Source organism: Vipera berus (assembly GCF_964194415.1).
Source record: "Vipera berus genome assembly, chromosome: 3".
Taxonomy (NCBI): Eukaryota; Metazoa; Chordata; class Lepidosauria; order Squamata; family Viperidae; genus Vipera; species Vipera berus.
Window position 1 is genome coordinate 131,565,436 of NC_138204.1, and position 16,699 is coordinate 131,582,134.

The 16,699-nt window shown below is 41.8% G+C and overlaps 1 protein-coding gene across 1 annotated transcript in view; it reads left to right on the forward strand.

The window, feature by feature from the left end:
• The first annotated feature begins 11,201 nt into the window (after positions 1–11,201).
• ANKH (ANKH inorganic pyrophosphate transport regulator) overlaps positions 11,202–16,699 on the forward strand; it is a 117,737-nt gene continuing 112,239 nt past the window's right edge. The window contains exon 1 of the mRNA XM_081322969.1: positions 11,202–11,312. Coding sequence (XP_081179095.1) covers positions 11,217–11,312 — 96 coding nt within the window. The 5' untranslated portion in view covers positions 11,202–11,216. The remainder of the gene's footprint in view (positions 11,313–16,699) is intronic.

Here is a 16,699-nt window from a genome sequence, read left to right on the forward strand (position 1 = left end):
TTCCATACCAGATTACATTTGTCATTTTTCTTAAGGAAATATATGTTAAAGTACATTCTATAAAATTGCCCTGCTGATAAGTTAAAGTCCAATGCTGACTCTTTACCTCAGCTGCTTTGGGGGAAATCCCTTGTTTTTTGCAGAATTTTTGCATAATCATTGGAGTACTTTCATACCTCTAGATACCTATCACTTTGTTTAAAATGCTACTTTTCTCCATCAGATTGGTATATCTAGCATAAATCTCAAGAGTTAATTAGGTACGCTTATATTAATTAGATACAGTGCAGTGAGTCAAAATCACTGACCTGATCTCTCCAGACAGCAGTTTCTTGCCATAAAATAGGGGCTTTCCCCCTCACGTTAGATTATCAAACATTACAGTGGGAAGCTTTCAGAAGATAAAATAAAACAATTTGCTGTGCATGAGGAATGTCCCAAATTCTTTCATAAATTTCACAAGCCTGGCAGGTTTTAGAAGATGGTTTGACTTAGGTAATTAAACACCGGATTCCGCCCATATTAATTTGAGCCTTAGTGTGTCCCTGTCAATTCATATTGACTCTAACAATGTAAATCCCTTTGTTTACAGGGCTGAGTTTCTGTGGTCTTCCATAATCTGCACAATTACCTTGAAACACAGCCTTGGCTTAGAAAGATAATGCCACGCGCACTAATTCTGGCACCAGAAGAAGCAGTTCTTTTTGTCTAATGATTATGAAATAAAGAAGCAATGTTTCCTGCAAAACAGAAAGAGTTGACACAATTACAGTTAGTCCTTGACTTATAACAATCCATTTAGGGACCGTTCAAAGTTACAACGGCACTGAAAAAAGTGATTTACCACCATTTTTCACACTTACGGCCTTTGGAGCATCTCCATGATCATGTAATCAAAATTCAGATGCTTGGCAATTGGCTCAAATTTGTGACTGTTGCTGTGTCCCCAGGTCATGTGATCCCCTTTTGAGACCTCCTGACAATCAAATTCCATGGGGAAGCCAGATATTCACTTAACCATGTTACTAACTTATCAGCTGCAGTGATTCACTTAACAACTTTGGCAAGAAAGATCATAAAATGGGGCAAAACTCACTTAACAAATGTCTCACTTAATAACAGAAATTTTGGGCTCAATTGTGGATGTTAGATGAGGTCTATCTTTATTTTGCTTCCTTCATGTACACTGTATTGTTTTTTGTATATATTCTGCATCCAGTTTTCTTTAAAGAATTCTTTATGGGTATCTATGGGTGTACAAAACATGCAATAAATTTTGCAATTCTCCCTGAAGCTTCCTTTTACACTGTTAAAATGTTCTGCCCAAGCATGAGGTGAAGTTAACTTACAGCTATTAGTTATAATTTAAAAACATTATTTAATAAACATTTTTATTATTCATAACATACTTCTCCACGCTCCCTTGAAATTTCTCAAGAAAAATCTTAAAAATGCAAACGTTACTTAGGCAAAGAGAAACACTTGTAACTGAGACAGATGCTTCCAAAATAGCAGCCGCATTCTGAAAACATGGTGGCCTTCTAAATTTGGAATTTAGAAACAGAATTGATATTAAATTGTCTAAACCCCCCCCCAGCCCATGTTCTCTCTTTCTCCAAGCCATGTCATACAATTTGTTTTGTTTGGGTGCAGAACATTCTGTAAATCCAGAATGGGATCCTTTAGCAGACACTTTGCTGAGTGAGATGGGCAGCATATAAATTCAATGAATGAACAAATTTATTTATTTATTTATTGGGACTTATATGCCGCCCTATTTCCCAAAGGACTCAGGGCGGCTAACAACAATAAAAACAACAATACAAAAGTTAAAAGAAATTAAATAAACAGCCCCAATAAATAAGTTAAACTAAACAATTAAAAATTAAAAAACATTTTAAAAAACCCTGTCGTCAGTCCAGGTCAGCCTGATGAAAAAGGAAAGTTTTAAGGCCGCGGCGAAAGGACTGGAGATCCGGGGCCATCTGGATCTCAAGGGGGAGTTGGTTCCACAGGGCTGGCACTCCCACAGAGAAGGCCCTCCCTCCCCCTGGGGGTCGCCAGCCGACATTGTCTGGCCGACGGCACCCTGAGGAGGCCCTCTCTGTGTGAGCACACTGGCCGATGGGAAGCCGTTCCTGGCAGCAGACGGTCCTGCAAATATCCCGGGCCTAGGCCATGTAGGGCTTTAAAGGTAAGTACCAGCACCTTAAATCTCACCCGGAAGACAACCGGTAACCAATGCAGCTCACACAGGAGGGGTGTAATATGGGAGTATCGGGATGCTCCCATCACTACCCGTGCGGCCGCATTCTGCACCAGCTGGAGCCTCTGGGTGGTCTTCAAGGGCAGCCCCATGTAGAGAGCATTGCAGTAATCTATCCGGGAGGTAACGAGTGCATGAGTGACCGTACGTAGGGCATCTTGGTCCAGATAGGGGCGCAACTGGCGCACCAGGTGAACCTGGGCAAATGCCCCCCTGGCCACGACTCCAATATGATCTTCAAAACTGAGTCGTGAGTCCAGGAGGACGCCTAAATTGCGTGCCCTATCAACGGGAGGTAACACCTCTCCTCCCATAACCAAAGATGGAACCTCTTGGACAAGTCGAGATGCCGGTACGTAAAGCCACTCAGTCTTGGCCGGGTTGAGCTGGAGCCTATTCTTCCCCATCCAAATCCGTACCGCTTCCAGGCAACGGGACATCACATCGAGGGCATCGCTGGGTTGGTTCGGGGTGGAGATGAAAAGCTGGGTATCATCAGCATATTGATGATACCTCACCTCGAAACCATGGATGATCTCACCCAGCGGCTTCATATAGATGTTGAACAGGAGGGGCAAGAGTACCGACCCCTGAGGCACCCCACAACTAAGGGGCCTAGGGGTTGACCTCTGCCCTCCTGCCAACACCCTCTGCGAACGGCCCGAGAGGTAGGAGGAGAACCACCGTAAAACGGTGCCTCCCACTCCCAACCCCTGAAGACGTTGCAGCAAGATACCATGGTCGATGGTATCAAAAGCCGCTGAGAGGTCTAATAGGACCAGGACAGAGGAATAACCCCGGTCTCGGGCCCGCCAGAGATCATCCACCAGCGCGACCAATGCCGTCTCCGTGCTGTACCTGGGCCTGAAACCTGATTGGTATGGATCCAGATACTCAGTTTCCTCCAGGACCAAAGGGAGCTGCCGTGCCACCACGGTCTCAACAACCTTCGCAAGGAAGCGAAGGTTGGAGACAGGATGAAAGTTATTTAAAATATTATTTAAAATTATTTAAAATATTATTTAAAATGAATGATGTGTGAACCCAGTGCAATGTGTGTCCCCAGTCACATTTGATGGGAATAATCTAAAACTAGCCCTGCTGAATTACATTAATGACCTAGTAGTTAATCCTTCATCTTGTTTTCCAGAGTCACCACATAGACATGAGGTTGCACTGATTGCTAGTTCAGTGGCTCCAGCACTTCAAATGCACAGATGCATATCTCAAAAAAAAATCCAAACCAAACCAAACCAACAACAAAAAAACACGCAACAATACTGATGTAGAGAACGACGTCATGCCAACCACCTTCACGTCCTCGATGCTGGAGTTGTATGAGGAAATTAATGAGGAAAGCAAGATGCAATAGGCAGTGGTGATGGTGGTTTAAAACATTTTGGCAGCTGCCCTACTGCTGCTACCTGCCTGCCTACCAAGCAAGAAGGGCAGATGGAGGAATTGGATTCTTAAGAAAAAAGGACCCCACTCCCCAATTCATTCTCTTATGAATCAGCACACCATGAAGAAAGTAATATATGCAAGACTGTTTTTAAGTTAGGACTGTGCAGCAGAGGGAGGGATAATGGTAGCAGCAGGGTTTCACAAGCATTATGTCCTCAAATCTAGCGGCGTCATTAGCTAAATAACACAAGAGCACCACTCCTCTTTTAGCATTATAGCAATGATGGTGAACCTTGATGAATGATGGAATACTGGTATACCACCCAAAATGTCATGGCGTGTCAGCTTTGACACATGTATCATAGGTCCGCCATCACTACATTATAGTTAGCTGAACTTTTCGAATCTGGGAGTATATTTAGCTAGAGACAGGTAAATACAGGTAATCCTTGACTCACAACCATTTGTTCAGCAAGTATTCAAAATTACCATACAATCAAAAAAAAGCTATTTATGGGCAGTCCTCGCCCTTACAACTATCGCAGCATCCCTACGGTCACATGATCAAGTCAGGTCACATGATCAAAAGTGGGCAACTGGCATATATCTACAACACTTGCATCACCCCAGGATCATGTGATCACTTTTGCAACCTTAGCCAGCTTCTCACAAGCAATGGGGAAAGCAGGATTTGCTTAATGCCTGTTTGATTCACTGAACAACTGCAGCGATTGACTTAATAACTGTGGCAAAAAGGTCATAAAATTGGTGCTTAACAACCGCCTTGCTTAACAATGAAAATTCTGATCCCAACTCCGGTCATACGTCAAGGACCATCTGTACGTTGTTCCATTCTTCTATTGTTTTTGAAGTGTTTTTTGAAGCTAAAGGCTCAGCCAGTTACTTCACTGATAATACTGGCTAAGGAATTAAGGGATTATTAGTTCACCAAACCTGCAGATAGTCTTCTATTACAGGAGAAAGTTAGTGGAATTTTCATTCTGATGTGTGTCTCTTCCCCAATACAGAACTGCAAAAAAATAACTTTTTCAGCATAAAAATGGTTGTGCCAAGAGTCATCTTCTAAACAAGAAGATTTTTATGGAAACATAAGTATTTTCTTTGTACTTCATTATAAATGCTTATGTACATATTCACACAGGTGGAAAAACAAAGGAATAGAAAGTTGTTGAAAACTGGAATGTGCTGTCTGAAAATCAAAATAACTCGGGACTCCTAAGTATTGATTCCACTATTAAAAGAAGACCACATAATTTAAAATGTTACAAAATCAAAGAAATGTAGGTAAGTTTCAAAGAATCCCTATCTTTTCCTCATAAAAAAGTATCACAGTATTTAAGGTAAAAATAGATCTCTTGCTGCTTTCACATCATTTCAATGGAAATATGGGAAGCTAACCAAACCCACCTTCACAATACAATCGCCCTTGACGTACGACCACCATTGAGCCCAAAATTTCTGTTGCTAAGTGAGACATTTGTTAAGTGAATTTTGCCCCATTTTACAACCTTCCTTGCCACAGCTGTTAAGTGAATCACTGCAGTTGTTAAATTAGCGACACAGTTGTTAAGTGAATCTGGCTTCTGCATTGACTTTGCTTTTCAGGTCACAAAAGGTGATCGCGTGACTCTGAGACACCACAACCGTCATAAATATGAATCAGTTGCCAAGCATTGAAATTTTGGTTATGTGACCATGAGGATGCGGAAACGGTCGTGTGAAAAACAGTCATGTCACTTTTTCCAGGGCCGCTGTAACTTTGAACGGTCATTAAACAAACTGTTGTATGTCAAGGACTACCTGTATTAGATTTATTTATTACAACTATTTATATACTAGTTATTCCAGAGACTCAATGTGATTAATGATTTCATAAAAGCAACAACCATAAATGTTAAAATCACGTATCAGCCACCTTTCACAGATTCAGCTCCAAAATTAAGCCATCTAAAGATCCATGAAAAACAAAGCAGCCACCCAGCCTTATTTTTAATTTCCAAATGCCTGCTTGAATAAAATTATCTTTCTGGCCTTAGAGAAGGCCAATATATTGTAGTAGGCCCCACCTCACCTCAAGGTAAGGTTTTCTGGCTTCAAGTTTCCAACCCTTTTACCTCTCATAGGTTTGGGATCCCAAACATCCCCTCTCTTAATGTCTGCACCGGGTGGCTGGAATCATTTTGGAAGAAACAGTTCTGAAAACATCCAGAAGGTGAGCCACAAATGAATTGGAACTTTGAATTGGATTTAGAAATACTGCTGCCTGCCTATGTTGGTGAAACAATTCATTCACATCCGTGAGCAGCTAGGCTACTATGGTTCAACCAATGGTAGTTTCTGTTGACTTCACAGGCTGCCCCCCCTTGCTGAAGATGGGCAAAAGCGCCAGCTGCTGCTTGAAAAGGATCTGAGAGTCCAGGAAACAACAACAACAACCCAGGCCATGGACTTGTTCCTTCAAGTGAGGCAGAAGCTGAGCCAATTGAAGAGAAGCTGCTTCCATGAAAACTAAACTCCAACAAGCCAGGAATTATTCCGAAAATGGATACGGAACGGCTATCTTTATGCCTATTTAGACCTTCCCATTAACACACAAATATTCCTTGCTAAAATCATTGTATAATGAAGTCAAAGGAAAAAGCAAAAAAATACCCTCGAGAAATGGTGAGTAATCCTTCTAGGATGAGGAAAATTCCATAAGCAGAAAGGATAAGAGATTATTCTTATTAACAATTATAATCAGCTGTTCCCACCCTCCCTGACAAAGCCACCTTACATGTTAATCATGCAAAACAACGTCCAATAGCAGATAGCCTTCATTTTACCCATTCGTAATGTGCGGCTTCTTTACCTCTGTCCTCAATTCCTAGACAGAGTTCATGGATAACAAGATGAGGGAAGAACCAGAGTGAGTCACTGGTTTTCTTGAGTGTAATTCACTGAATAAGCTACAATTAACCGGATTCCCACTTGACAACAAATATGGTTTACAAATCAGAATATGTAACTTTCCCCCCCAGTCTTTTTCATTCTTTCGTAGTATTCCACTAGAAATTTTTCCTGTGATATTCACTGGGCTGCCAATGTAGATTTTACTCCTGAAAATTCTTGAATGAATAGATGTTTATGTGTGTCTTAAAAGAATACCACATCTGAGATCTCCATAGATTAAGGCACACCAGTTGGGTGCAAAACAGTGTTTTCCAGTATTCCAAATGAATTAAATGCATTGTCTCCAGTCATAAGAAAATAAGTTATTAATTAAATAGCTCATAAAAACTAATAACCTTTATAGTGAAATCCTTTGTAAAGTCTGTGTTGAGCGTGTTTTACTTCCCTACAAGCAAACATAAAACTGCAGTTTTAAATTACTTATATCTAATTTGGTCCGCTGATTTAATTGGAATTTATTTTCTATGGCTCACTGGATATTACGTTCATACTATCTTATTTCAAAATTAGAAGTCAAAACTAAAAGGAAAAAAAGCTCTCTTTTTGTTAAAAAATGAACATTCTTCTGGGGTTTAAAGTGATTTTTAAAAAGTAACCCAGCATATCCATTCCTTAGATAAGACTTTTAACTTTGAATATAGAAGGATTATAATAAAACAACCTTATCAATATTATTACAAACAAAGTCTGGAACATTGGCTAATGACAGCACGCCAATGCAAATATCAGTTATATTTTGGTTTTGCAACTGTCCTTGTCTTTGAGCTCTGCACAGATAAATTCATCACGTTATCACCGTTTCACTGTGGAAATAAAAGATCCCATTCACTCTGCATGCTAAACTCATGGGCAGCCGGGATTACTGTATCTTAGTAAAGAAACCAATCTGAAAAAAAAACATGAAAAAGACTTTTTTCTTTGCTTACCAGGGCTGTCCAGAGCATATTTGTTTCAAGAGTTCTCTAAATCACGCTTGCTGAATTAGTAAGAATTTATATGTGAGCATTTACAGCAAACTGGCAGGCAAGTGTTATTCATAAAACAAGTCATGCCCACTTTTTCTTACAAATGTTGCCATTCCAGTTAGATGTTTGTGCTTACATGCACTCATGCTCCTACATACAACTGGACTTAATCCAATTTGAAAACCTTCCTAGGGGAAGAAAAATAAATTGAAAAAAGCTGGTCAAGGGGAAAATGAGGCAACTACCTTAGGTACCTTACTTTGGATAGTGCAAGAAGTCCCAAACTAATTTGTTATTATAATATTTCCATAGTCCAGAACAAGTATCTGGAATTTTCAGTCTCAAGAGCCAAAACAACTTGACTGGCCTTGAATAATCTAGATTTTGGCTGTATGTGCATATATAGATTGCTCTGCCACTTTTGTTGCTTGAGCCAGCCCAGCCAAAGTAATAGGGGCCCTACTTTCTCCCAGCTAAGGGTTTTCAAAAGAACCCTAGGGTTAAGAACAATGTGTTTTTCTTATAAAATTTTGCTTAAAAACTACAAGGAAGGAGTGTATTGATTATATTTTTGCAAACATGTCAGGAGGTTAGAATAGTTAATCTGTTGCAGGTTTAGATAGTGACAAACATCTGGATGTTCCTGAAAACAAAGTTAATAAATGTTTAAAAATGCAATTCTAGCAATTCTGTACCACTTCATTTATACTTAGCAGTCTCTGTATTGGTCTCTAAGTACAGAAAGCTTCTGCCATGTTTCTTTGGCAATGATCCAGAAATGGCTGATTAGGGGGTGTGCAATCCTTTGGAATAGGGGCTTTGGGAAATATGGGACTTCAGATGCAGCATCTGCCAACAACCCATTAAAGCACCCATGTCTTTACCTTGGATTACACATGTAGAAAGCCTGCTCGGTCTTTGGATTTACAACTCACCACGGCCAACTTGCCATGGCCAACTTGTCACGGGACAACTCACCATGGCTAACTCACCAAAGAGTTACACTAACATTGAACAAATAGTCAAATAGAATAATTAAAGAATAGCAAAGGAGGGGGAAAATAAAATGTGAATGACTAAAGTTAAAATATTTTTAATTATTTTAAATAATTGAATTGTCGAATTGTCCACAGTGAGTTTTCCGGTAGCAACGTGGCCATGGCAAGTTGGCTGCGGTGAGTTGACCATAGTGAGGTTGGCCGCAGTGAGTTGGCTCAGGCGAGTTATCTCCCATTCTAGCCTTCAGTTCTTGTATTTCCTGATATTCTCTCATGCAAGTCAAGTACTAATTTGGTACACAGGGCATAAGTTTTTACAATCTGTCAACTGCCTGATTTATCAAATAAGCCTACACATAAACTTTTTATCCTGGAGATTATATGTATCGATTTATACCCCTCAATTGCAGTCTATTATACACTTATCTGGGAATAGGTCCCATTGAATTCAATGCAACTTAGTTCCGAGTAGGTATGTACAGTATTGCACTATCAGCTGTGGTTACCCAAGGTATTGGCATTATATAGTTTTGTATTGTCTAGATCTGGTTCTTAGAACTTCCTTACTATATTCTTGCTTGGAACGGTGTTCTATGTTCATATGCAGTCCTGCCATTTTCTCAAAAGTGTTACGATGAAAATCCAGGTTGGGGAGAAGGATGTTTCAGGTAAAATGATACTAACATATGCTCTTTGTTTGCAAAGTCTGGTTCATAAAAAAGAAAAATATTCACTTCATTAGGAAGGAGCTTCTCATCTGCCCACATCTTTTTCCAGTATCTGGCAATAGGAATCAGTTTACTGTAAAACATCATTCCCACTTCACATTATTCTTCAAACTCAAACCATGATTTGTGTCAATTGCCAAAGCATTTCAAATCCCCTGAAGTTGCACATTGTCTTAGTGAAGAACTAAGGGCTTTTACAGATTTTTTTTTCCCCCTGTAAGGCGACCTTTATAACACGCGACCTAACAGCATCCTTTGAAGGATCTCTTCCGCAGCAACCTTTCCAATGTGAGATTTGGCGCCAGCTTATATACCGCTTTTGCGCGTTTTAAACCAGCATTCTGCTTCCTTCCCATCATTCCCAGCCCCGTGACTCCACTGGTTGGGGGGGACAAGGGGTGTGTACAGCAATTCGACCAGCTGCAAAATTGGGAAAGGCCGATGCCCATAACGGCTCTGAGGAGCAATTTCCTTCCGAAGGTGAAGCTGCGGTCTACCTGGGGGTCCTTCCAAGCAGGGGTCTTCAAACTTGGCCCTTTTATGACTTGTGGACTTCAACTCCTAGAATTCCTCAGCCAGGCATGCTGGCTGAGGAATTCTGGGAGTTGAAGTCCACAAGTCATAAAAGGGCCAAGTTTGAAGACCCCTGCTCCAAAGCAAGGAGAGGAATCGCCTTCTGGCTTTCCCCCCCCCCACCTCCCCGAACGCCGCGTGCTGGATTAGATCCAGCGCAGCGCGTGCCCTTCACGCCCTTGAGTGTTTTCGGCCTAAGCGCGTCGCTGCGGCGGGCAGGCGGGAGGGAGGGCAGCCTGCAAGCCTGACCGGTGCTGCGCCCAGGCCGCGGCGTTAGGAAGAGCAGCAGCGACCAAGCCCTTCTTTCTCTTTCCCTTTGCTCCGCGGCTCCTCTGCATTTCTCGCGTGTGTGTGTGGGGGGGGGGAAGATGGGAGGAAGGGAAGGGAAAAAAAGCAAACTCATGAGGCGAGCCTGGGTAAAGCAGGCCACGTGCTCAACGCGCCTAGGGAAAGCTGCTGGCAAAGGGAGGCGATTTTTTTTAAAAAATAAAAAAAAAAGAAGAGCGGGGCGGCGCGGCCTTTTCCTTAAGCCGGCTTTCTCCCTCAGCTAGCCGGCCGCTCTCCCGCTTCTTTCTGTCCTCACCAGCCCCGGAAAGAAGAGGCGGCGGCGGGGGTTGGGGGAAGGCGGGGGAGAGAGAGCCGCGCAGATCCTGTGTGAGCTCCACGCCGGGGATGTGTGGTTGTTTCCCGCTGCAACACCCACCCACCCTCTCTCTCTCTCTCTCTCTCCCTCTCTCTCTCTGGCTCCCATCACTTTCCGGCGGCCGGGCTCGCCCATCTCGGGCTGAGGCGGGGCGCTCGGAGTTCAAGCGGGTGGGGTGGGGATGGTTGGGTGGCGGTGTTGTTGTTTTTCCCCCTCCTTTTTCCCCCCCCTTCCCCTTGAAGGTTTTGATAATGGAAAAAGCGCCCGGCGATATTTCTGGCGGCGGAGGTAATGGTGCCGCCGGCGTCCCTCCTCCTCCTCCTCCTTTTTTTTTTTTCCACCAGCGGCAGATTATTGTGTGGGAGGAGGGCAGGAGCTGCGGCGGCGACAGGGATGGACTTGGTGTTTGGGATTTCTCGCTAAAGGGAGCAACGCAACCGCTCCGTCGCACCAGACCAGAAAGGAGGCAGACGCGAGTGGAGCCGCTGCTGGTCGCTGCCGCCTTTTGCACGCCTCGCCGAGGGGGGGAAAGAAGCCGGCAAGCCTCGTTTTTTTAAAAGCAGCATCGCTTTTCTTCCGGCCCTTCGCCTTCGTCTCCTTTGCTTCCCACCTGGTCGCTTCCCGCCTCCGGCAGATGTGTTTGGGGTCGCTGCACAGGCTGGGACTATGGTGAAATTTCCGGCGCTCACCAACTATTGGCCTCTCATTCGTTTCTTGGTCCCTTTGGGCATCACCAATATCGCCATCGACTTCGGGGAACAGGTAAAAAAAAAACCAAAAAACACAAAAGCTGTGCTCAGCCCAGCCAATTTCTCCTGCCTTTTTTTTTTAATAATAAATAAATAAATAAATAAATAAATAAATAAATAAATAAAAAAAAAATTGGGAACTTGTATTGTTCGTGAGATTTAACATCTTTTAGCCGGGGAAACTACCGCGGAGCGATGGAAAGAGTTGCAAGGTTGCCCAAAAGTGGTGCTTCGTGCCAGTCTTATTTTTAGGCTCCCTCATGCCGAGTGATGACAAAACGCAACAACGAGCTCCCTTTTTTATTTTTATTTTTCCTTCCCCCCCCCCCCCCGGCCCGGGAGAATCAGATTCGCAGCCGGGTGGCAACCAAAAAAAAAAAAAACACAAAAAACGCCGGCTCGATTAGTTTGAGTGTCAGTCAGTCAGTCAGTCAGGCGGAGGACGGACCGGAGGGGTTGGACCTCATAAGATTTGACTTATTGCAAAAACGCCGCGGAATGTTAAAAAAAAAAGAAAAAAAGCTGCGGAAGAGAAAATAATAAGACCCATAGCAGACCGCGCAATGGGGTGGTGGTGGTCGTGGTGGAATTTATTACGGCTAGGTCAGGGGTAGGCAACCTCGGCTCTTTTATGACTCATGGACTTCAACTCCCAGAATTCCTGAGCCAGCTATGCTGGCTCAGGAATTCTGGGAGTTGAAGTCCATGAGTCATAAAAGAGCCGAGGTTGCCTACCCCTGGGCTAGGTAAACCTGATCGCGTACGGTTCGTTATATTGTTGTTTTAGAGGAGGCTCCCAGGGTTCAGCTACTGTTGTGTTATTTCGAAGCAATCTTTATGTAATGCCAGATGAACCCGAAAAGCTGCCTGCAAGCGTGCAGGGGAAATGAAGTTGCCTGCAGTTCGATTTAAATGATTTACACCTGTGTTCGTTTATTGGAACGCCTGAGCTTGATTTGACCCATCTGGCTGGGGGCAGGGAATATTAGGCCCAGGCCCTCCGTTAATTATGGGAATTGCTCAAGGTTTTCTTATTTTTTTCCCCCCTTTCAAACTCATTCACAGCTCACCTTTTGTTTCCTTGGCACTTATTCCCCCCCCTCCCCAATAAATAGAGAGAGATTCACAGCCTCGGTTATTAATTTCTTCACACGTATCTCTTCCTCAGTTCTTTGAGAGAATTAGTTACCGTTAAAGATCCTGGAATTTCTTACATGTTCACATATGGATCATATTTGTCTCCCCCAGAATAGAAAGCTGAGTAGTGCTGCAAATTACTGATAACGTGATAGGAAAGGGAAGGGCTCCAATTCCTGCTGCTTCAATTAATCTGTCCTTGAGTGACTGAAGATGCCATTAAATGACCTTTGGAAGGGCATTTGGAGATGGAGATAAAAACTGTTCAGAGATCTTAGGAGCAAGGCCTGCCTTGCTAGAGCTGGTGGAAAGTGTGTTGTTGCTTTAAGATTGGCCACACCTGTTAGTTTCTACTGGCAAACTAAGACATAGAATTAATTGATCAGCTTGCTTGGGGACTAGCTTGTACTGGCATGCTGCAGTCAAGATTTGTGACTTTGGAGGTGCTTGTCTGCTTCTGAACTCCTGCATTGGGTGCCAACCTTTAACTATTGTCAGTGTGATAAAGGAGAGCAAATTGTGTTCTCTCAATATTTGCATCCAACCAGGGTGTCTCCTTTCAAAGATGAACTGTGCTTAACACAGCTGTGATTTAAATGTATATTTTACTATCTGTACACTGATAAAATATAAATGCAATAAATGGATTCCACATTGTCAGCTCAATTAATCAGAATGTTGGATTACTTACAGCAAGGGCAGAGAACGTGGATCACAACAACAGATCTTAGTGTTGCTCATCACTTGCTGTACTGGCTGAAGTTCTGTTAGTAGTAGTTCAGCAATATTTAGAGAGCCAAATGTTTTCTGGTACAGTGCTGTTAGTTTATACTCTTAATTACCTGAGTTTACTTGCTGTTTTGTTCATGAAATTACTCTTGTTTCTGTAGATCATTATATCTTGGTTTAAGATACATGTCAAGTTCATGATAGTAAAAAATATTTAAATTTTGATAGTGTGCTGGAGAATTACATTGTTATTACCTTTGTGTATTGTTGGTAAATTGGAAAGGGCAACTAAAATATGCAAAATTCTGAATACTTATTGGCAAATACTAACTAGGATAGCCCTTTATTGGCAGCCCTACTTAGGTATAGCTCCAAAGTGGATCTTCTTGAAGTACTAATTTGGAAGATGAATGGCTACTAATGCTTCCTATTATTCTTTCCTCTATATCCTCTATCCCAGGGGTAGGCAACCTCTGCTCTTTTATGACTCATGGACTTCAACTCTCAGAATTCCTGAGTCAGCTGAAATCTTAATTGAACCGGAAGAGGGTTGGAATGATCTCAATAAACATCTTTATATGTAGTTTCTTCTACTTAGGAGTTTCAATAAATGCATACAAATAAGCAAACTTCCTTTTTTATTTTATATTATCTTTCCTTTTTCCTGTAACTTAATAATTAAAATTACTTATTGGCTGATTTTAATGGAAGTATATGATTCCCAAATCTATTTTGAAGTTCCCAGCTAATAAAATTTTAATATCAATTTAAACTGTCAGTGTTTTTCTGTCTAACCTGATCAAAGGTCTAGTTCTTAACATGTCCCTGTGAAATTATTTGCTGGGGAATATATTTTTTTAAAAAGGTAGTCCTTGATTAATAAAGATTCATTTAGTGACATTTGAAGTTATGCTGCTGAATAAGGAGACTTATGATTCTCAAAGTTGCAACCATTGCAGCATCCCCATGATTATGTGATTGTGATTTGGGCACTTGGCAATCAACTCACAATTATGACAGTTGCAGTGTCCCATGGTCATGTGATCACCATTTGCAACCAGCCTTTGACAACGTTAATATGGTGAAATCAACAGGAGATTGCAAATGGCAGTCATGTGATATTGCGCCTAATTACCAAGTTACTGTCTTAACTAAGGACTCCTCTAAACATGACTGCAGTAGGAGAATAAGATTACTGTATTTTATCTTGGCATGTATTTAAATCTTGAGATATGAAACTGGTAATTTCTGCTTTCACCAGGAGGAATACGTGCAAAAATGAGGACTATGTATCTTGCCTTCCTTCTTTTTTTCAGGTCTTCTTCACGCCAGGTACTGAATTAAATTCCACCTTATTTGTTTTATCTTGTTCATTATATAAAGCATGTATTTGCATTTACAATTATTACTTTTCTGCTTGATAATTTCATCAGTACACAGTAGCAATTAAATAAGAATATGTAACCTACAGCCATTTACCTGGATTAAATCCCACTGAACTTTGTATAATGAACACTTTTGTGTGGAGAGAAACCAGAAAATAATTGGGGGAGGGGAATAATCTATTTTTTTTTCTGGTGGACCCCTCTTTCCATGGATCCTGATAGAGAAGAATTTCGTGGGACAGTTCCTGAGCTCAAGTGAATTCTTAACACACTTAGGTGCTTTCCAGGAACATGAAGAGAGATGCAAAATATCTGTTGACTTAGAAAGATGGGAAGAAGCAGCCTAAAACTGAAACCCTGAATTGTAGATCTATATATAAGCTGTGATTGCTAGCCACTGCAGTAGACGTATTCTGTTGTACAGTATATGACTTCCCCCCCCAAGACTGCAATAAAGTAATTAGCCTTGCTGAGTCATGTAAGTTTTCCACCTATAACAAAGTCCCGAGTAATAATTTCAGAGTCTGGAGCCCTTAGACATAGCCAAGTAAGGTACAAAACCTGCCAGATTCCTATTTAAGGATTTTTACAATAGGCTGCTTCCAAGCAATTGAACTCACTGACATGCTTTACTTTGTCCAGATGATGACTTCTTAACCTTGTTATCAAAGACCTCTGCCTGCTATCCAGGATTTGGAGGGGAAAAAATAGAAAGCATTGCAGTTTGGATTTTCCTGCCCAGAGTCTAAAAATACAGAAGTTAAGAAAATTTGTGGGGCCCCCCCAAAGCTGTGCAACTCTGCAGTCTTGTATGTGGAGGACGTTTTGATGACAAATTCCTTTATTACAATAATAAATTCAAATCTCTTAAATATAAAAATAATGCCAAGTCAAACAAGGGAAGAATATAGAAGGCAGAACTCAGTTCCAGATAAAAAAATATGTGAACTAGTCACTTATTACCTGTTGAATTTTGGGGTTTGGTTTTTTGGGTTTCAGCAGGATTTATTGCAGAGACAATGTTGGGGGAGAGACTAGACCAGTTTGGTGAAAAGCAGTCAAGGCATTTGGAAACGTGTCGATGATACAGCCATTTGGAAATGGCAATCCAGAGGCATCCACAATAACTCACCAAAAGGATGAAATCGGGGTTGTATATCACAGTGTAAACTCCAACCCTTTCATACTTGTGTACAGTATTGTGATGCAAGTAGAGCAGGGTTTGCATCAGAACACACCTTTAATCACTTGCCTCTTCCCTGCCCCTGGATATCCATGTGGGAGCCACTGTGAATAGGATGTGATATTCACAATAGACTCAATTAGCTGCCAGATCATGCTAGATATAGTCACGCATAGTGCTGAGTATATTAAGTTATACAAACATGTATATACAATTCCCAGAGTTTTTTACTTAGTGTATTGTTTAAACTCTGTCATTGTAGCTTGCAAACTTTATACATCACAGCATTTAAATAATTTGCAAAGTTAGAATAATTTTATAAGATAGAATATGTGAATCCACTTATTCAACAAACTGCGACCTTGTGAATTCACAGAAATATGATTTATTCAGTTAAGCCATGGCCTAGCTCGAAGTGGGAATCCAGTCACTAACTGATAATGAATCAGGTGATGTCTTTTGTGCTACAGGTTGTCCTCAAATTATGACCACAGTTGGGACTGGAATTTCCCATCACTAAGCAATGAAGTCGTAAAGTGTGATGTCCAGTGACTGCACTGCTTAGTGAGGACAATCATGGCAGTCTCAGTTGCCATTGTAACTCCAGATATGTGGGTCGTTAAGTGGAAAGTGGAGGGAATCCCAGGTAAGGGGCATGGGGGTGTCACAGGGAGATGGGGGAGGCTGGCACTGGTTGTGTGCGAGTTGGGGATTATACAGAACAGCATGAGCTCAGGGAGGCCCAAGAAAGAATGTGTGTGTGTGTGTGTGTGTGCGCGCACTTGTGTGTGAGCTCAGTGAGGCTGGAGAAAGAATACAATTTTATCTGATTGTTGTGCACTTCCCAACAATGGTAAGATGGGCAGGTATATTTTCAGACAATTTTCAGACATTTCAGACGAGGTATAGGGTCTCTTGCCTGGACAGGGAGTTGGACCGGAAGACCTCCAAAGTCCCTTCCAACTC